The 22485-nt window shown below is 37.8% G+C and overlaps 2 protein-coding genes across 2 annotated transcripts; both read left to right on the top strand.

Annotated features, from left to right (window-relative positions):
• Positions 1 to 1669: 1669 nt before the first annotated feature.
• LOC147852876 (mitogen-activated protein kinase 15-like) lies at positions 1670 to 7478 on the top strand. Its single transcript, XM_087332924.1, has 10 exons — positions 1670 to 1797; positions 2444 to 2849; positions 3012 to 3139; positions 3256 to 3315; positions 5117 to 5266; positions 5348 to 5503; positions 5612 to 5749; positions 5846 to 6006; positions 6536 to 6729; positions 6802 to 7478. Exons 1-10 carry the CDS (start codon positions 1771 to 1773, stop codon positions 7071 to 7073), a joined length of 1692 nt encoding a protein of 563 aa, XP_087189050.1. The 5' UTR covers positions 1670 to 1770; the 3' UTR covers positions 7074 to 7478.
• Positions 7479 to 17564: 10086 nt separating this feature from the next.
• Positions 17565 to 19322, top strand: LOC147852875 (uncharacterized). Its single transcript, XM_087332786.1, has one exon. The coding sequence runs from the start codon at positions 17597 to 17599 to the stop codon at positions 19133 to 19135; it is 1539 nt and encodes a 512-aa protein (XP_087188912.1). The 5' UTR covers positions 17565 to 17596; the 3' UTR covers positions 19136 to 19322.
• The last annotated feature ends 3163 nt before the right edge of the window (positions 19323 to 22485 follow it).

Genomic DNA, 22485 nt, shown 5'->3' with positions numbered 1-22485 from the left:
TGCACCAAAATTTATTAAGTTTCATAAAATAGTATGTATGTCACATTTCATTTTTTGAGTTCACTTTGCTTTCTTATGATTGCATTCAAAGAAACATGTGACTTGTTTTACTTGTAGCTCAAACATTATAATTGCAAAGCTTTGATGTAGTGAGTAACTTACAAATGATGGAGAATTTGTATAGTTACGAGAGTGAACTATTTTCGGATCTTTGGCTGATCACAAAGGACTTATATCACGCTTTTTGCTTAACATTTGGATACATAATGATAACATTCCTTGATGTACAATCCAACCACTTCTTTTGCTTGACTGACATCAAGTGATTTTTGTAATGTGATGAAAATAACTTCAATGACAATGTTCTGGCTTAGATTAAGAGAAAATCATGGTTTGTATACACAAACTTTCACTACATGATAAGTTGTGTCAATGTTAAATGACTTAAAATCGTGGTTGTTGGAGACATGTAGAGCAAGGTAACGTGTGAGGAATATGTTTAAAATCAAGCACTACATAACGTTTAGGAAAAACATTAAAAAAAGTGTTCCCTTGTGCACGTGACGTATAACACGTTGAATCTTAATGAAAATCCAATGGCTCAGAAGAGAACGAAGACATGGGTTGAGAATCTTGTATAAACACAGAGGAAGAGAGATATGCGTCATGGCACAATGAGAGACACGAAATAGATCTTGAATGGTTATCATATAGTAGAATCCATTCTACACACCATAAAGCAAAACAAATGACTCCCTTTTTTGCGAGTGTGCAATAAAAAAAGATGGCTCTCACGTATGTGTGTTCTATGTGCACAGGCGACATTTCGTGAGGGAGTGGGGTGGGGGGGATGCTCATTAATCGGGAGGAGATTAGACACACACTTTGGAAAGGGATGGGGGCCACCCTTCACTATTTCAAAGGTGTCTTCCAAAGGCCACCACTTTGACTCATTGGGTGGAGGTGTGTAGAGAGAGGGTTACACCGACATGTGAAATGGCTTCTTCGTCTTTTTTTAAGCGCATCGACACATAATGTTGCCTACTGAGAGCATAAGTTATGGGTGGGGAGGCCCGCCAGATGATACCGAAACCTAGAAAGGGATGTCCATATATACATATATGTACGTATACATACGTACGCACGCACATATACATATATGGATACGTATACGTATAAGTAGACATTATACCCGAGCCATCGAAGAGTCTCTCGTGTTTCGACATTGGCCGGTCCGGGTGGCTCCGATGGGTGTGTGTTGGTGGTGGGGCCCATTTGCATTCCAACCACATGTCTTCAGAGGGGAGAGAGAGAGAGAGCACTAGAGAGAGAGAGAGAGAGAGGAACAGAGGGAGAGAGAGAGAGAGAGAGAGAGAGTTTTCACTACATAGCCTCTCTCTCTCTCTCTCTCTCTCTCTCTTCCTCTGTTCCTCTTTCTCTCTCTATCTCTCTCTTACTCTGTTCCTCCTTTGTTCCTCTCTCTCTCTCTCTCTCTTCCTCTGTTCCTCCTTTGTTCCTCTCTCTCTCTCTACTTTCCTCTTTCTTCTCCATCGCAGCAGCAAGAATCCATATATCATCGACGAAGGCCAGCAGCACCCAAACTTTGATTCCTGTCTGTCTGTCTGTCTGTCTCTCTCATACATACATATGTGTGTATATGTATCTCTCCCTCCTTCCCTTTCTCCTTGTCCTTTGATGTCCTGCATCCATCATAGGTCACTGCTCTCTCCCCAGAGTTTTTATGCTCCCTCCCACAATTGAAACAACACAATGCAACCTGCGGAAACTCGTCGAAAGGTAGCTTCCAATTAACCCTTGTTTGAATTCTTAGTTAATACCTTCTTCTTCTTTTTGTGAAATATATTATTCCTTACAGATTTGCTCCTTCTTTGAAGGAGGCTATAGTTGTGAAGATCTATTTTGTAAGCTCCTATCATGTAAAGTTTTTGAACTTTCCCGAGAAGAATATTTTGCATTTTAGATCCATTGCTCTCGAGATTTCTATTTTATTTTTGACCAGTCAGAATGCATGGTGCTCGTCGAGACTTGAGCTTCTCGCCATGGTATTGTTTTTTAATGATCAGTTTGATGCATACAAATTTCATGAAGAATCTAGTTCTATCTGTATAAACGTTGAGAAAGCCTAGTTTTATTTATTTAAAGCAACTTAAGGAAATAACATGAAAAATCTACTGTGTACGTATATAAGTATCTCACAGAAATCCTAGTTTTATATAGAGAAAAAAAAAAAAAAAAAAAAAAAAAACCCTGTTTACATAAGGGAAAAGATATTGGAATGCCAGTTTTGTATATTTCTTACCCTGTAAAATTACGCAAATACATTATATGTCGAGCTTTGTCAGTTGCGGTGGAGAGTGATTTTGAAAATTTGACAATGTCTGGCAAGTTCGAAAATTTGGGATCCTTTTTTGATGCAATGCAGAAAACGGAGGCTGAATTTTTCGCCGAATGTGGGGATGCGAGTCGTTTCAAGATCCAAGAAATTGTCGGGAAGGGGAGCTATGGTGTTGTATGCTCTGCTTTAGATACCGTCACTGGTGAAAAGGTAGCTATCAAGAAGATCAATGACATATTTGAGCATGTATCTGATGCAACACGTATCCTCAGAGAGATCAAATTGCTTAGAATCCTCCGCCATCCCGATATTGTGGAGATCAAACATATCTTGCTTCCACCATCAGCACGAGATTTCAAGGATATCTATGTTGTGTTTGAATTGATGGAATCGGACCTTCATCAAGTCATAAAGGCTAATGATGATTTAACCCCTGAGCACTATCAATTCTTTCTGTATCAGCTTCTTAGAGCATTGAAATATATCCACACAGGTGATTTACTTATGGATAGTTCGTTTTTTATGCAAATTTTTTGTCCACTTTTAACATGCTTGGAATGTTTTGTCGATTAATCATGGATCTAGAACATCTTGATATGCTTATGTGTATTATTATGATCATGAAACTGTGATTGAGGAGCTTTCTTATGGGCAGGTAATGTCTTTCATCGTGATTTGAAACCGAAAAATGTGCTGGCCAATGCTGATTGCAAGCTAAAAATATGTGATTTTGGATTGGCAAGAGTAGCTTTTGATGACACTCCGACAGCTATATTCTGGACGGTATTGTGATTTGCATAGCGTTATTTTGTATACATATAATCCATTGCGAATTTTCATTTTATCAACAACTAGGTGTGCAAGATATCAGTGTATCATTATATATTATCCATATGCAGGATTATGTTGCGACAAGGTGGTATCGTGCACCAGAGTTATGCGGCTCATTCTTTTCCAGAGTCAGTACAGATTCATGATCCCATGCTTTTTTTTAGTACTTTCAATTGAAGGTCTTTTTGTCATTCAAATTTCCTAGCATAAGTAATAACAGTGATGTGGATTTAATAGTATTCCTCAAACAACCTGTGGATGTGCGAATGGTTTTTTTGTCTCTTGAAATGAACTGGGGAAAGTGAACAATTGATTATCATGATTTGATAGGAAATTGTTACAGATATGTCATACATGCTTCATTAATATGCATGGAAATTTTAGATAGGATATGAAAGGGTTCAGCGATGCTCTTTGTATTGAGTGAACTATTGTTCATCTGTTGGCTTTGAGAAGTTATAGGATATGTGAGTATTTAATGCTAGAGATTGAGCTGTAGGTATTTTTACCAGAGGAATTGCAGGTGTGATCATAAAAATCCAATCACAAGGTTCAGTAGGACTTTGATGTGAAGGATTTAAGCCCTTGCAATCTAAACAAGCATAAAAGTTTGCCTTGGTTTTAAGGATATGATTTCACCTAGTGCTAGCACAAGGTTTTACAGTCATTTCTGTAAAGGGATAGGTGCTAGAGAATCATTAAATTGCAGGTTTTTGTACCAGAGGAATTGCAGGTGTATTCACAAAAGTCCATGTCACAATGATCAGTGCTCTTGGTATGAAGTATTCAAGCCCTTGACATCTACTTAAGTGAAACCTTTTTTCCTTGGTTCGAAGGATCTCATTTCAACTGCTTCTAGCACAAGGCTATGCAATCGATTCCTCTACAGGGATGAGTGCTAGAGCACTTGCTTCTTGATGATGCTTTAAAATTTATGATTTCTTTTGGATGAAAAATACAGTCGCCTGTAATCCTTTCCATTTGCAGTCACAGGAATGGAGGGGATAGGGTATTGGGATGTCCAAATCATGTTTTGATACTGAGCTTCTTCCATGCTTGCTGAATTGTGCACGATGTGAACCATGCTTTTGCCCTTCTTTTCACTTCTTTGTTTCTATGTTTTTCATATTTGTTTGTCCATTTCTGGTGATGTCTGATGGCTGGAATGGACACTTCTTCTAACATGTACATATTACATTCATCATCTATAAATTTGACTATGAGAATACATGCCACTATGTGCCCTAAAATGGAGTGTCATGATTGCAGTGTGCCCAAACTAAGATCATCTCTATCTAATTAACATGTTCCTATCTCATAGATTGCAATCAGTCTCCTCTGAACATTAAAAATATATCCATCTATCTATCTATACCCTTTTCTTACTTTCAAACAATGCTAGAGAACCAAATTTTCTGTATATGTTGGCCAGTGGCATTACATATGTGAGCCAATCACTAGCTCCTAGACATAAATCATGTAGAGAAAGAAGTTTCCTAGACCTAACCATGTAGTTGAACTAGGAGACTTAAGCATATAGTTGAGACTATAGTTTCCATGGATTGATAAAACATATATGTACATGTGTTGATATACGTATCGTGAAAAGCCCACACATGTATGATACTCATATACATTCAGAACCAAATATTCAGAACGAAAAAATGAATAAAGATGTGTATCCACAAATATGTATGTGCATTGTCCATGTAAATGTGTCACAACCTGCTACACAGTTTAGGCACAAAAGTAACAATACACATGTTTCAGGGACAGCATCTGTTTGATATTTAAGCCGACTAATTTAAAGCCAAGGTCACATACATACTATTATAATAACAGTTGATTATTCACATGCTGATATAATAACAGTCAACTATTTTCAGCTCAGTTTTTCTCCCTCTGATTGTTTTATGTTTCTTAATGCAGTACACCCCAGCTATTGATATCTGGAGCATTGGATGCATATTTGCGGAGGTTCTATTGGGAAAGCCTCTGTTTCCTGGCAAAAATGTGGTTCACCAGCTAGATTTAATCACTGACTTGGTTGGAACTCCATCACCTGATGTAATTTCACGGGTAAGTTATTGCCTCATTTTTATATAGACATTACCATATATCTACCATGTCATACGGGTGTAAATTGGGAATTTGTTGCAGGTGAGAAACGATAAAGCAAGGAAATATCTTATGACTATGGGAAAGAAGCCACCAATGCAGTTTTCTAAGAAATTTCCGAATGGAGACCCATTAGCTCTGCGTCTTCTTGAAAAGCTCCTTGCTTTTGATCCCAAAGACCGCCCCTCTGCAGAAGCGGTAGTTTTTTTTATTGAACTTTCATGTGTGGTTCCCGAATGATGAAATGATTGAACTCATACCATTTGAGTCTGGACAACTTTCTAAATCTTCAGTACAACTGTTTAGGCATTAGCAGACCCATACTTCAAGGGAATTGCTAGGATTGAGCGTGAACCGGGTGCACAGCCTATCAGTAAGGTGGAGTTTGAATTTGAGAGGCGAAGAGTTTCTAAAGACGATGTAAGGGAGCTCATTTACAGAGAGGTATGAAAGTGCTTTATAATCAGAACTTTTTAAAAGTTCTAGTGGTATTAATCATTACTAGTTATAATACGTTTCTCTACTGCAATTTGCGAACAGATACTCGAGTATCATCCAAATATGTTGAAGGAATATCTTAGTGGAGGGGACAAAGCGAACTTTTTGTATCCTAGTGCTGTGGATCAATTTAAAAAGCAGTTCTCTCATCTTGAGAATGGTGAATCAGTACGGCTGGAGAGGCAACACACATCTTTGCCAAGGTATCATACCAATAAAATGTATTTCCACATGTGAAATTTGAACATTATTTTTTTGTTATAGTTTTGGATATGCACATGTATGGTTAACAAGGCGCAATGGCCACAAGCAAGTGGAAGTATAAAATTGGGAAGCCTTAAAAGCAAGTTTTTGGTTAATGGCATGTTCACCCAGCCTGAAATAACCTCAAACATGCTTGATAAGAATCTATAGCAATGAAAAGTTATTTTTCTGGCTAGTAAGAGTTATGCATGAACTACTCTCTTGTTTATCCAGCATGATATAACCTAAATTTATGCATGATGACAATGCATAGCAATGGGAAGCCATTCTTTTGTAGCTAATAATAGTTGAGTTGTACATGAACTACTCTCTCTTTCAGACAATGTGAAGGTATTAGCTAGACATATAGTCATTTAGTGGGCTATTAGTGATACCGTGATGATCTTTATATGTCTAATCATTTTCTTGATGAATGTAGAGAATCATATTTTTGTTTGGTTGATTTTAGATGTTTTTGCTTTGCCACAGGCCATGTTTATACCACTCAAAAGAAAATGGCCAACAGCAAGAGCAAGTAGCTTCATCTTCTACAAAAGATCATATTGTTGATATTTGTGATCAAAGTTTGAAACAAATAAAAGATAACGAGAAGGTACAGAGTGAGAGCAGAACTAATGTGTGTTCTCAGTCTAAATCACAAACGAATCCGCGGACTCACATAGGTTTGTGCCATCAATCATGAGTATTTTATATTCTTTTTAAACTTGCTTCACTGTTTTTGTAATTATTTATAGGTAGTCCTGCCAAGCCAGGCAAAGTAATTGGCACAGACATGCCAGCGGACAAGAATACAAGTAACGATGGGTACAATTCATGGCGGCTTATGCAAAAAACCATTTCAAATGTGTCAAGCAGTGCATATTCATATCCTAAAAGAAACACAGCAATTCCTGTGAAGGATGAAAAAAGAGAGAATATAGCACTAGATGGCATAATGCAATCGAAGCCTCAATATGGAGGTATTATCAGCAGGAAAGTAGCTGCTGCATCGAATGGGCCTAGCTAAATTTATTGAAGGTTTACTGGGCTATATTATATACAATGCAAAAGGCAAATAGGGCTTTGGAAAGGCTAGTCTAGTATAGGAGGTGGTAAAGTCTCTATTTACTGTTAATGAGAGTAGCTCAGAAGCACGTCTCCCCTGTTTTTCTGTTTATATTCAGTGTGGGAGGAGAAGGGGTAGATGATGGGAAAGTTTTGTACATAAAATGGCAGAAGCTTCACCTTTGAGCTCTTCATATGGGTACTTAAATCACATAGCATATCTTGAAGAAATTTATTATATAAACTCTCCAAAATGGTAATGTTAGAGCGAACCATTTCGGTACTCAACATGAATCCCCCTATACGCATCCTTGATTGTATTTTATAATTCTTCGTATCAATAAAACTAACTGTTACTTTGAATGTTGAGACCATTTATAGTAAGTATGTGCCAATTTGAATACCTACATAGTTGGCTTCTTATTAGAATGTTGGATGCTATGAAACCAAATTATCTTTGTGCATGGTTTAACTTCACTGCCTTTTAACTGCATTCTCTGGTTGGCTCATGATTGAACTAATGGTGAAGAAGGTGTGGAAGGAATGATTAAATGGTGGTATTTGATTGGCTGTGAGAACTGGAGAACATTGGGACAAAATGGAACTAAATGATGTTGAGTGGTATTTGAGCTTTCAAGTGGACACTGAAATTTGAAGTGGGATGTCCCTAACTTGTGGATACTTATGCAGAGACCAAAAACCTTCAGATGCACAATGTAGCAAAGGCACATTTCTCTTTTGAAGTTTCAACCCAATGGGAAGTGCCGCCAACAGGCATCTTCGTAAGGTGTTCGCCAAGACCATGATTTCAGTAACGTTTACAAAGCATTTTCATGTTCTTGAAAGGAATGTTGGTGTAACCTTTACATTGGATGTGTTAATCTTATCCATTGGAATAACTATACTGCCTTTGTCAACATTCAATCATGAACCCTATTTGCCGGTTCTTGGAAGCAGGAGGATTATTGTAACCTTTACAATGCGTTAATGTTATACGTTGGAATAACATACTGCCGTTTTTCAACATCCAATCATGAACCTTGTACTCTCTATCTAAAAAAGACAAAGGACTCTCTACATAGTCTTGGGGCACTTTATTTTACATAGGTCAATGATATGCCCCAAGACTATGTAGACATGCTATGTCATATATTAAAGTGACCTTGATAATTTATGACATCGTGAATTTATTTTAACACCTTGCCAAAAAATAAGTTTTTCTAGGTTCTTGTTCGGCCGATGATCATAGAAACTTAACACTCCAATGTCCATTTTTATTTATTGCTATATTGCCTTCTTTGACATTCTTTGATATGTCCATCAACCTTCCCAAATGCTAGTACATCCCAATGGTTAGTATCCCATGAGTCAAATGACTTGTTTCTAAATTGGCAAATATATATGGTAGCATCCTTCTTGAAGGTAATATGTTGAGGATAATTTTGGCATCAAGTCTGATTTTACAAATAAACATATGCAAATGTAAATTAAGAATATTGATTCCTCCCCAAACTTGGGTTGCACATAGTTTCTCTTGTAATAGGAGCCTTCCGCCTTTGAGCAATAGTTTAGAGCACCAAAAGTATCGTGAGTTTTTATGTTAACCTTTTGGATAATTTGTTTGGGCCAGCCAATCATCATGAGGTAATAATACATGTAAGCCATTAATATTGATTCAAATATCCTCAATACAACATGAAGGGGCCATGTTTCAATATGCCAATAAGTAAGGTTGGGTTGCACTTTTTGAGAACCTATTCATCCTTTGCTTTCTCTCTTACAATCCACCCTAGTGGATAACCAAGATGTACCACTTTGCTTAGGCTAACAATTTGAGTGGGTGACAAAAGTTGATGACAATGATATATTATCAATTATAGAAGTTTGAACCCGTTAAAGTTAACATGCAATCCCATGACAAATCCAAGCTATTTGAAGGCCTTCACTATCACTCTTGTATGAACGATGTATCTCAACAAATACTTGTGCCACAAAATCTTGCCCATCATGCATTTTCGAACCATGAAGTAGATTGGTAGAAACTAAGTTATCCACATTAGATCATGCATGTACACCAATAATGGATGAGTTTGCTATTGCCTTTAGTAATGCACGTATAGAACAACCTTCTTTGGCTAATTTGGTTGCATCATATGAATCTTTGATACATCATTACTTATGCATGAAGATGTCGTGGACCTACAAAGACAATAAATTATTTGGAACATTTTTGGGCCAGCTTCTTGTTTGACCATTGTAACTTCCACAAAATCCCATTTATTTGTCTCAAAAGCCTTTTCAATTCATTTGCCATGATCAATAAATCTTGTCTTGTGTATTTGACACACTCCATTATGATAAAGGAATCAATAATGTTATCTATGGTTTGTGGTTTGTAGGATGAGCGAATATTTATTTGCATGTACTTGTCAAAAAACTAGCTTTACTACGATTCACAATTATCTTTGCAATGAGTCACCAATCCAAAAAAGTTTGACATAATTTCTTTTAGGGGATTCATCTAACCAAATCATCTTTCCATGAGATTGCCATATCCTTGTATTGCCAAGCTTTATTTGCCAATTGCCATGTACAATATGACATCTTTGAAAACATCCCAAAATTCTATGATAAATTCTAAGTAATACCTTGATTGTCTTTGTCTTTTCCTCATCCAAAAACTCATATATTGCGAATGCGTTTGCTCACGTAATTAACACCAATTTTGGGTTGAACAAGTGTCAAAATGTCTCTCTAACATGTCTAATTGTATTTGTAACTAGTATGTTGCTATCCAAGTCTATATGTTGTTTATGCTTGAGCTAGTTGTTAATAAACATAGCCATAAGTCTCCTCCTTGGCAAATGCACTTCATATGAACAAATCTTGAAATGAAGATCGAGCCAAATTGGAGCATGATCTCAAAGTGGTAAAAAATGGTCTAAAGTTCCCATTTGTCTAGCCTTTGCATAATTTGCCGGTGTTTGTTATGGTGAACATTAAACCTATGGACAAGGGTGCAACATTTTCCATAAGTCACCCTACCCTAGGCTACTAAGCATCACATATTGAGACATTGATTTCGTTCCTCTCCCCCTGCATATACAAATGCCCAATTACATTGTCTTTCCCAAAGGTTCTTCACATTTAACTGCTATTTGTAGTCATGGGTAAGCAAATAAGTCTTGCCAAAGGTTCTTCTTCTTGATGCATTGGGGGCATATATTGCAACAAATTCATAAGTCTTTCTTCATTCATCATGACTTGCACAACCATCTACCTCCATGTTATGATGTTGATCATTATCAATAACCATTCAATTTAAAGCATGTTTTATGATAATGAGTACTCCTAAATTTGTACCTTGACATGCTTAAAAGGCATCAAAACTTGCAAATGAACCAAATTGACCAATCCTAGGGGCAGGTCAGGTCCCAAGACATGGTTGTACTGCATAACATGCATTTTTAAGTCCATATAATAATGGTCGGTGTTCATTATTATAGATAATAATAAGGTTGGACATGTTGGACCAATGAAATCAAGTCCCCACTTCTTCAAATGGGTTGCAAGGCAGAGACGGGCATGGAAGGGGGTTATGGCCGGCCTGGGGGTGTGTGTCTATCTATGTCTCTCACCCTCATCACATCTCTTGACATAACATGTGTTGATTGTTAAAATAGCGTGAGCCACCACAAACCCAAGCTTGGACGATCTTGCGTGATGTAATAACAATAATGTCCAGACTAAAACTGACAGTGGCCATGGCCACAGGTGTGCGTTCTGCTCAAATCCTTACTAGTGTAAAGCTTTGTGGAGAAAATGAGAAAAATAAGGTGAGGGGTATATGGGGAATTTGTGAGAGAAAGTGGTGAAGGGGGCATTTTTTGTGTAAATTGCAAAAAGTACAGGTAGAAGTACATCACATGAATATATGTATATGTATATGTATAATATATATGTATATATGTATGTGTGGAAAGCAAGGGAAGAAGGGCTTTTTCTCAGGAAGAAACCCTAATCTTTCTTCTGTAAACAATCGAAATTATTGGCCTCCTCTGCCTCTGATCCTTCTGTCTCGCTCTTTCTCTCTTTGTTACTGTCTTCCTGCGTGAGATTTGAAGAACAGTTTGTTATTTTGTGGACTTTCAGTGGTGGCTAATTAGCCAGATGCTCGGTGCCTCCATATATATGTATGTATATGGTTCCTGATGTGCTTCTGGTCAGTAAGATCACCTACATCCATGTTCTTTTAAAAGCTCACATCTTTGCCTTTTTGGTTCCTCTACTGAAGCTTTTCCATCTTCTCTGAGGAGTGAATGTAGCTTTCAAAATTCAACATAGCAGTTTCATTTTGCTGGCTGTAGAATTAAAAAACGAAAGGCTAGAAGAGTGTTTTGAAGGATTAATGGGATTAATTCTCGCAATACCTCCATGTGATGAAATTTTAGGGAATGCTTGCTAAATGCCATGATTATCATTCATGGTTACAATGGGTAACATACTTAATTTTCGATGGAGAGGTCTTTGTTTTAAATCCACTTCTTGCTTCCAATCATGCACAGCTGCAAACATTCATGCATTCTGGTTAACTTATTAGACCTATTATTTACTACCCGTATACATGAATTTGATTCTATGTCATGGGGCTTCATGGCACACCTATGAGACTTTTTCTCTTCTAAGAACCTGATTCCCAATTATAGATTTCAGAGAAACTTATTAGTATGTCGGATTTTAATCCCGCACTGTGGGTTTCAAAGGTCACACAGCATTGGAAGATTTTCTTTCCTTGTATATTATGCAAGCGTTCATGGTTTTTGATTCCGTGTTATAGCCTATAGGTTTCAGAGCAGTAATGGGGGATATCGATTTCATATCAATGGTTTCAGAGCAGTAATCCAATTTTTTCGTTGATCTTGCAACTTCATGACAGCACACTGGCCATTCGATACGAAAATCAGTTAGTAAAGAGTAAGGAGCATCTCTCGATCAAGACACATTAACAAAACCCTAATAAATATCTATGGATAATCCATCATTTCTTTGGTCGTGCAACTTTATGGCAGCACATTAGCCAAATGGATACGAAAATCAGACGAATCAATACTATGCAAATGATATATTTGGAGACTAATCTATTGGCTTGATTAGGTATATTACTTTTAAAAGAAATGTTTGTGGCGTGATCCTAAGTAAGAACAATCTTGGTACCCCAAACATCGTTAGTCTCTATTGTGCACAGCGCTCTTATTCGCTTCTTACATTAAGCCACACTCCATGGGAAGCATTGTCAGGAATCAGTATATATGGATTATTGCAAAACTGATAGAATCATCTCTAATTCTAGAGATTACCTGTAGATGATTTAGGTGAGAAACGCCTCAGCACATGCACATTACGTCTAAACTATAGAACCAGATTCAAGAAATCAGAAGCATGTGCACAAATTTCTAATCCCATGCACTTAGTTAGGAGATATGACCTAAGGTGTAGAGCATTTGCATCATTAAAGTTGAGCGAAATTACTACTTGCTCAAGAGGACAGTGGTGAATATCTGTCACATTATCATTGGGAGGATCAGGATATAGTAATTTGTATGCCTATTGCAATCGATTATTAGTTACCACAATTTAACGGTAGGTTTTCGTTCTTAACAACATATACCGATAAAATTAGGCCTGGTTTTGTGAAATGTAGAACTCAAGGATAGTTATGGAACTTGTGGGAGGTGTTAGTGATAAAAAACTTCAATTGTAGATCTCCAACATGGATGTATGTATCCATGGCTCCTAAGCCTAACATTTTGGCAGACAATTTTTGTCGGCTTGTGGTATGAATTTATTATGAATCATATAGTCACCAGGAGAGATGCAACACTGAGTGATTTTTACATTATCTCTTTTTACTTGATCTAGAACAAGGTAGAAGATACTTTGATTTGTTTTTCAACACAAGGGACGTAGGGAGAGATATTAACATAAAGGCGTAACAGTTGGCTCGTAACGACCACATGACAAACAAAAGGAGGGGACAAGAACGACAATTTCTTGCTTGAACAATCCCCCAACTCTTGTGATGTTGGGGGGAGGAAGGGTGGAGGGGGTACGATGGACATTTTGCATGTACATGTCGATAATAAGTTGAAGAGGCGAGGTCTTGGATGGATAGAGACTCGTGGATGTACATTATTATTGAGATCGAATCTAAAAAGGAACGAATGGATGGATGGTACATGCTCAAGTATATTTATTTGTTGGTGTGGTAACAGTCTAGGTGAATTGTTGGTTAATAATTCTATTGTTTTGCATTGCAGGAAGATTGGTGGGGGGGGGGGGTTGTGGTCCGATATCATGGTAATCATGGGGGTGTATTTTTTTGTTCACGGACAAAGATTTAGACAAGAAATACGTATAACAAAAGCTTCTCACATGATGAAGAATGCACGATTCACGATGTATCCCACCCCGAATAACCCCCTCTTGGATCCGGAACGAAGAAAACGAGGGGTTTTAATCTCTTTATCACATTGCACCTTCTTCTTCTCGTTGCATGGCCTTAATTTGATGGTCTCACACAAAGGAATGACAACGATTTCTACGTGATTCTTTTAATGTTAGCAAAACGTTGTATTATTAGTGATCATCCTAAAAGATTGGGTATACCAATTGTTTGCCGGAGTACTTAATACAATGTGAACATATATTTTGGCGATGGCCTGTTTACTTGGAAATTTGTTTCCATTCACAAGTTTTCTTGTCATTTCACATCATAAGCATTTGTGTTTTGTCTCACATTATTAAATCAATGCTTTCTGGCCTCTTTCAAGAATGATCATTCCCACTTCATATAAAGACCTCTATTTGTCAATTGAATCCCTGACCTACGGAATAGTGGCTATATTATAGCTTAGTACGCTCTAATCGTCACTTAAAATAATACCCCCCAATCTTTAGACCAAAGAAACTAAAATGCTAGAATTTACTTCATAAGCTCACATCTTTAGCCTTTTTGCCTTTTGAGTCGTACATTTGGTCCTCGTAATTTCTATATTATCCAGGATCCTCCCAAGTACATCACTGCTACTATGGGACTTTCACTCTTTAGTACAAACACTACTACAGTTGCACGATCTTCCATTGATATCCCAAGTCAACAACAAAAATACATAGATACATATATGTATATAGATATAGATAGATAGATAGATATGCACACATTAACATAACTATTACATGAAAGGAGTCCACATAAATAATAAAGGAAGACACATCCCACATTAGGATCCAAGTTTTCACCTTTAGATATTAGTGTAAAAGGGACATGGGTCGAAACCATCTATCAATGTCAATGTCAAAAATAATTGGTACACTAAATGCAAATCATTTTCATGGCAATTGTTCTTACCAAGTGAGAAAAATGTCCCAACAACGTTGACAATGAAATATGTTGTGTTCATGTTCATGGAACCTAATTTTCAACCACATGCATCTATTATAATGTCCCAACAATGATGAAATATGTTATGTTCTTTTTCATGGAACCTAATTTTCGACCATATGCATACATTATAATGTCACAAACTTGATCTGCATGCAAAACTTAACCCCTAGCTTAGTAGAGATGCACATTGCCACCAAAATCATCTTCTTAATTTGAAGAAGATCAATGGTGAGTGCAACAACTATTTTTGCTATGCTTAAATGAGGGTTAGTAACCTTTCTAATTTGTTATATAGACATGATATATTTTCCAAGATGTGATATACTTCAAATCCATAACATGGTCAAGAGTCAAGACCATAAGCTATTAGATTGTGTCCTAAGCTCTAGTTTCATATTGCTCATGTTAAATGCACGCGAAGAAGGTAAATGTTCTTGAAAATGAGGTGTTTGAATCTTTGTAGCCTATGAATGACTCTATGGATGATTAGATGGTATCCTCAAGCTAGGTTTAAATGCATTCTAAGGAGTTAATGTAGTAAGTTTGATTGAAGATATGCTTGAACATTATTGATTGAAGCACAAGTAGATGGGACCACGATAGTCTACTTCACAAGGTTGAATTAAAGAGTTTAGAGTCTGGTATCTCTCCATAATGAAGTATGACTACTGAACTTTATACCACTTTAGCCCTTCAAATATTGTTTAGTAGCATAGTGATGACTTAGTTGGAGTACACAATCAATTTCACTAGTTTAAAATACGAACTTGAAATGTGTAACTAGACTGTAAAGTCTCACAAATTTAAGGGTCATATCAGTATTGCTTTGAATATTTAAAGTGTGAGTGACAATATTGACATTTGTCGACATAGGGTAGAGAATCAAGTTAATTGTGCATTCGAACTCTCTTAATATTCATTAAAGACAACATGATGCGTAGTTCTTGTAGGGGCATGTAGATTTTTCACTCCACACAAACTTGTCTCTATATTTCACCCCCCTCTTAATGTTCATTAAAGAAGCTATCACTAGATGTAGACACTTTACAATCTTGGCATGTAAGATCTAGGGAAGGCTTTATTATTCAAAGTCTTTTTAATTTAGTTTGCTCCAATGGTTTTAATGGTTTTCATCCACGTAAGTACCCTAGCTAGCTGTTTTGTTCTATGTCAATAATAGTGTGAACAGATTTTGCCAGTGAAACGAAAATTGTGTACTCCATTGTAATGTACATATAACTGTGATTGTCGTTGGGTAAATTTTATAATTATTAACAATAACGTTAGGAAAACGGTTTTATATCTAACGTCAAATTCATAATTTAATATATTTTACCCAAAGATCATTACTACATGAATCCTTACGTTGAGACTAACTTAATCAACATTTTTATCTTCAAAAGATGGTCTCTCTTACCAATCTTATTCTCCCAATTGGGTGTTAGATGGGCCAGTTTTGGCCTTAGAAGACGTTAATATATCTTTCTTTCTTTTTGGAAAAGATCGCATCACTAAGTTCATTTTGTATAGGCAGGCAAAGATGTTTGAAAAGGGATAACATTTGCACGAAATGCAAACAAATATAAGCTATAGAGAGCAAGGAGTGAAATGGACAACATTGCCACATAGAAGAGAATGCTAAATTGTATTAGCAAACCAAAGTGCAAGGTGCGAAAACGAGAGCAACACGACATAAAAAGACAATGTCAGGGGATTCTAAACATCTAGACTAGAGTGCGTGAGGCTTGAAAGTGAGGGAGTAATGCCAACAGAAACAACGATCTGAATTCGACCAACAAAGCCCATACTGTGGGAGAAGGCGATAAAGATTCCCTGCATGTCGGAAGGTAGTGCTAAATAAAATGGGCCCTCCATGGTAACAAAAATCACAGTGTGTGAGGCTACTACCGAAGGCAGGCAAATGTGGATAGGGATGATGATGCTCTCAAATAAGGGAGGCATGAAAACATGGACTTAGTTGGGGACACACTTGAATAATAAGCCTGGAACTTGGAGGAGGAGGAGGAGCCTGGAGGGATGGGGGAACTATTGGATTTAGAATAGGAATTGAAGGATGGATTCTTAATTAGGCCCTCTCTTGTCTAAGAGGACCTTGGGGGATGTGTGCTAAATTTGACTAATTAATACTCTTCTGCTACCAGGAAATACCCTCCCCAACTTGGCCTTCAAATTTCAATGACATCCATACCCATATCCATGTCCATATCCATACATACATACACATAGATGTCCACACACACACACACACACACACACACACACAATAGACAAAATACCCACATACATATTATACATACAATATACATCATATAAACTATACATACGATATACATAATGCATATACATACTAGCCATACCATATACATCATACATACATATGTACATACTTATTCACAAAGAAAGAAAGAAAGATATATTGACGTCTTCTAAGGCCAAAATTGGCCCATGAGACAATTGGTTTACAACAAAAAATGGGTTATTCACCCATTCATCGAAAGATAAGACATCCATTCATCCATCTATACATGTGTATGTATAGTTAGTTCTTCATGCATGCACATACATACATACATACATACATACATACATACATACATACATGTGTATGTATAATTGTTCATGCATGCACATACATACATACATACATTCACCCATCCATCCATCCATCTATACATGTGTATGTATAGTTGTTCATGCATGCACATACGTACATACATACATACATACATACATACATACATACATACATACATACATACATATGTACATATATACATACATATATTCATCCATCCATCCATCTATGCATGTGTATGTATAGTTGTTTATGCATACATACATACATACATACATACATACATACATACATACATACATATGCAGACATAACACATATGTATATCATATGTATACATATATGTTTGTTTGGCTTTCAAATATGTATGTATCCTTACAATTCCCACACTACTGATTTGATAAATAAACCTTCTCTGCTTCCTACTCTAAAATTGTGACTAGCTATGGCAAGAAGGAACTCAGATAGTTGTGTGGATTTGATGCAGAATGGGGAGCTAGAAGGCCTGAGCAGGAGAAACTCAGAGAGCATCAATGGCAGTTGTAATCAGGGCAATAAGAGGCAGTCGAATTATTCAAGAAGCTTAAGCTTACACTACCTGCAATACCATGGAAGCAGAAGGAGCAATGCTAATAAACCTGCAAACAAGGAAGCTACCATGGAAGAAGGAGAAGAAGCAGAAGAAGAAGAAGAGGAAGAAGGAGAAGGAGAAGGCAAATATATGAGCATTCATTACAGCATGAGTGGATGGAAGTTCTTTCGAACCATTAAATCTCTGCTACACCATATCACCAGAAATATTGGCACAAATTCTTCATCTTCATCTTCATCTTCTTCATCTGCTTCTGCTTCTTCTGCAGGTCCTCCTCATCACCATGTGTCTCACGATAAGAAGAACAAGAATCAGAGCAGTTCTGGCAAGAAAGAGAGGCGTCCCAGCATTTTCCTGCAAAGAAACAGAGGTAGCAGCTGCAGTAATCGCAGTGGTAGTGATTCCATGTCAAATGTGGTGGTCACTGGGACACTGTATGGGAGAAGGCGAGGCAGGATAAGCTTAGTCCTGCAAGAGGCTCCATCTCCTTCTGCTCATCGCCATCGCCATCGCCATAATCATCACCATGACCATCAGAAGGAAGCATCCTCCTTGGTGGTGGTAATTGAGCTGCCAATGCAGACGAGTGCTCTGCTGCGAGAGATGGCGACAGGGCTTGTGAAGATCGCTCTTGAATGCACACGGACCACATCTGAGCCCGACCACAACCACAAGATCATCCCCAATCATGTGAAAGCCGCGTCTCCTGTTGTCAGAACAGGAAATGCAATCCACCATCGCATTTCCGATGTTAATCCTGCGGATTCTGCAGCATTCCCCTTCGGCCCTCACCTGCGTATCGCCAAGAATCAAGATAATCATGGCCAATTTAGCAGTAGCAGCAGCAGTAGTAGTGGCAGTACCGATCACGAAGATGATGAGGATCAATTCAGATATGGCGTGGGATCGCATGGCAAACGATGGCTTCCCTATCAACAACGTCGATGGCCATCGCATCGCGTGCAGAGCGTGACAGGAGATCTTCTGTGCGAGCCTTCCTGGGTCATGCATTGCAACGGGCGGAAGGTTGGATTTGCAGTTCGGAGATCGGGGGGGACCTCTGCAACCGATCTCCATATCCTGTCTCTGCTACAAGGAGTCTCAATGGGAGCAGGAATCCTCCCAACTGCGGCTATCTCATCACTGTCCAACCCCAGTTCCGATTCCAACCCTAGCACTACTTCTTCCTCTGCTTCTGCTTCTGCTTCTGCTTCTGTGTCTGCTTCTGGCACTGGTCTCCTCTCAGATGATAGCCATGTCCTCTACCTGCGCTCATCTTTCCAGCGTGTCATTGGCTCTAGTGATTCTCAGGCTTTCTACATGATCAACCCAGACCATGGCTTTGCTTCTGGCCCGGACCTGAGCATCTTCTTCCATCGATCACCCCCATAACCACTCCCCCCCCATCTTGGGTGTAGAAGTGCCTGACTGAACCCTAAACCCTAAACCCTAAACCCTAACTCCTACCTGTAAATTGTGTCCCATCTTTTTGTTTAGGTCACCCTCCATCTCTCCTGCAAAATTAAACCCTAACAAGCTAGTCTTTTTTATTTCTGGCCGGATGCTGTTTCCAAATGTTGTGTGTCCTTGCCTGAGTTTTTGTCATACATTTGTGAAGAACTTGCCTGCATTTGTGAGTAGAAAGAAATAGGTTCTTAAGTGGCTCACATCATCAGAGTCACGAATTCATACATAATCGTTTGTCGGATTTCGGCATTATATAACAGAATCAATGCCAAACTGTTGTTTGGGTTTGTCAGATTTCAGCATTATGTAACAGAATCGATGACACACTGTGTTTGGGTTTGTCAGATTTTGGCATTATATAACAGAATCGATGCGAGATGACACACCGTATTTGGGTTTGTCAGATTTTGGCATTATATATAACAGAATTGATGCGATACCGTTGTTAAAGTTTGTCAAAATTTTCAGCATTATATAAGGGAATCGATGCAACACTGTTTGGGTTTGTCAGATTTCAGCATTATATAACAGAATCGATGCCACACTGTTTGGGTTTGTCGGATTTCGGCATTATGTAACAGAATTGATGCCACAGTGTTTGATCGATCGATACGTACGATTCTTCATCAGTATCATAATGTTTAGGACGGACTTGTGAGCGATCGAAGGGGATGTAAAGAAGAACATGGAAAAGAGGCTATATCGATCTTCTTGTGATTAAGTTAACAGTCAGGATCGGATGATGGCAGCCCAATCTATTCTACATTAATCCCTTCTGTTATGTGACACACTTCCTTCACTCAGGCATCATCACATTGTGCTCCCTGTCTAAATACAAAATGAGGTATGAAGGATCTTTTCATCATTGTTTCCAAAGTATCCATGGGATTGGAGGAGATGCATTCCAACTCTATGTTGCATTATGAAGACCAAAAGAAAAACAATATTGGGCTGCTTGCTTGCACCTATGACAGGCCCGTCCGGACGGCCGAATCGCAAAGCCCTCTTAGGGTTTTATGTTGTTCCAAGACATCGCGACAAGACAAGTCCGACAAGTTCAAGGGTCCTAGTTAATGGTGAAGATTGTTACAAATATGATTCATGTTTGACACCCCCCATGAGCCTACATAATAGCATCAAGAAAAGAATGAGATGCAATTTCATACAAAAGGCCGACACTATTCTAGAGCTGGGGTTTTGGACATTTTTGATCAATCAAGAAAAGATACCATATCTTGTTTCTTGACAACATGTTAATGCTGAAAGATTGTTGCAAAATATGATTCATTGTCTATACACCCCAACGAGCCTACATTATTATAGCATCGAAAAGAATGTGATGCAATTTCATACAAAAGCCCTATTCCTATTGTGGACCTAGGGTTTTGGACATTTTTTATCAATCAAGAAAAGATACCATATCTTGTTTCTTGACATCTTGTTGTTGGATCCTTCTCCTTGTCCGGTTATTTCATTCTCCACGCACAAGAACCAAGCTTGAACTTGTTGTAAACACACACAACCCCATCAATCCTGAACCGATGACCCTCACCCTAAAGATCTTTGCACAATCTTCTTGATGAAGAACTTACTTCTTCGAAATCACTTGTACAAGTTGTTCTATGATGCCATTTTTATGCTTTTTTGTGTGTGTAGAATAAGGTATAACGCGCGAAGGTATGCTTTGGTCACCCATTCTCCGGCATTACTTAAAGGTCTTTTTTGTCACAAATATGTTGGTATCCGTAGCCCCATGTGGGAGGGTAATTGTGTGCATTGTGTAGTCTTGTGTGTCATGGTCACATGGCTCACACTATCTAAACGTAATCTATAGCCACATGTGCCAATTATGCTTTGGTTTGATTCACATTATTTGTAAAAGGATGTCAAAGAATAAAAGGGAATGGTATAGTTTCTTTTCTTGCTATGCTGTACTTACATTTCAGCCACGATTTACGAAATGCATACGTTGTGTTGGGTTCGTCTTTATTTTCTTCATTATTCTCTTGTTTTCCGGTTCGATTGGATTTATTTTTTTACCTATGCGTACCAGTTGATCGGTTCTCAAATGTATTGAGATTTCGATAAGCTGTTAAACCACCATTGTTGCAAATCTTTTCGAGAATGTTGCTACCAATATTTACGGCACGAAAAACTTCTCACATCATGTTGAAAGGGAACACTTCAAAAATGTTATCTTTATGGGACAATCTTGACATTCTTGCTATTTCTCTTTTGATTCACGTGTACACACACACACACACATTCCGGGAATATACACATCAGCGATAAATGTCCTAACTAGCGAAAATATATGCATTTGATTTTTTTTTCTTTCACATCAAAATAAGTCGGTCCCTTTATATCAAGGCTAAATTGGAAACCCGCTAGTCATTCGAAAACATCTTATTAGAAGAGTTATTATCTTATTAATGCTTTACGCGTTGATTCGCGCCCGTTTACTAAAGAATTTAAGACACAGGCTCTGTATAATCTAGCTTCTTTTTGGGTCATGCTAAGTCAGGTCCAAGTGCATTCTAAGTTTTAAACCCTTATTGTATAGGACCCTCACGACAAGGGTTTAACTAACCTACCATGCCTGCACAAGATGAAAGTAGTGCACCTTCATGATTTTTGTGTTGCACACAATACATACCCTTCTTGATGAGACTTGCATTTAAGCTACTAATACATTGAATATGTAGTAATCTATAACAAAGAAGAATGATGAAAAATGATAGTAGATTTCTATTTTTACCGACATGTAAGAATGACAAAGGTAGATAATGCCATTTGCCAGGAGGTACTTCTCAAGCTTTTGGCAATGGGGAAGTATGGAAAATTCTAGGTGGGAATTTGGTTTCATAGGTTATGAATTCTCGATAAATACTCCATGTCACATATTACAAAGATTTACATTTACCATTGTAACACTATAGTAAATCATGGTATCAAAGTCATATCTAGGCTAATAGGATCATTCCCTACTAAGTATTGAGCATATAACTTTTGGCAATCACCCATATTTGGGTGTAACTAATAAGACATCTACGTTTAGAATAATGAATAGTGTCTGTTTGTTAATTTAATCGTATGACAAGTTGTGCATTAGTGAGGCAACGATTTGATATAGAATAAGTTAAGATAATATCAAAGTAAGAAGTTAACACTAATAGTATGTTGGGATGGTGGGTGGGTGACCAATAATAGCTCACCCATATAGGATTTAAGTGAAATGATTTGAAGAACACTTTCGCAATGACTCTAAATCAATG

Source organism: Azolla caroliniana, unplaced genomic scaffold (genome assembly GCF_043228905.1).
Source record: "Azolla caroliniana isolate FFs.n. ecotype wild unplaced genomic scaffold, voAzoCaro1.0.p SCAF_17, whole genome shotgun sequence".
In the NCBI taxonomy this organism is placed as follows: Eukaryota; Viridiplantae; Streptophyta; class Polypodiopsida; order Salviniales; family Salviniaceae; genus Azolla; species Azolla caroliniana.
The sequence above is the reverse complement of the archived record's forward strand: the minus strand, read 5'-3'. Positions and strand labels throughout refer to the sequence as shown.

Excerpts from the sequence above, each read along its gene's own strand:
- LOC147852875 (XM_087332786.1), top strand. The coding sequence starts at position 17,597 with ATGGCAAGAAGGAACTCAGATAGTTGTGTGGATTTGATGCAGAATGGG.
- LOC147852876 (XM_087332924.1), top strand. The coding sequence starts at position 1,771 with ATGCAACCTGCGGAAACTCGTCGAAAG. Across the intron at positions 1,798-2,443 it reads CTGCGGAAACTCGTCGAAAG|AAAACGGAGGCTGAATTTTT; the intron begins GTAGCTTCCAAT and ends GATGCAATGCAG. Across the intron at positions 5,267-5,347 it reads CACCTGATGTAATTTCACGG|GTGAGAAACGATAAAGCAAG; the intron begins GTAAGTTATTGC and ends AATTTGTTGCAG.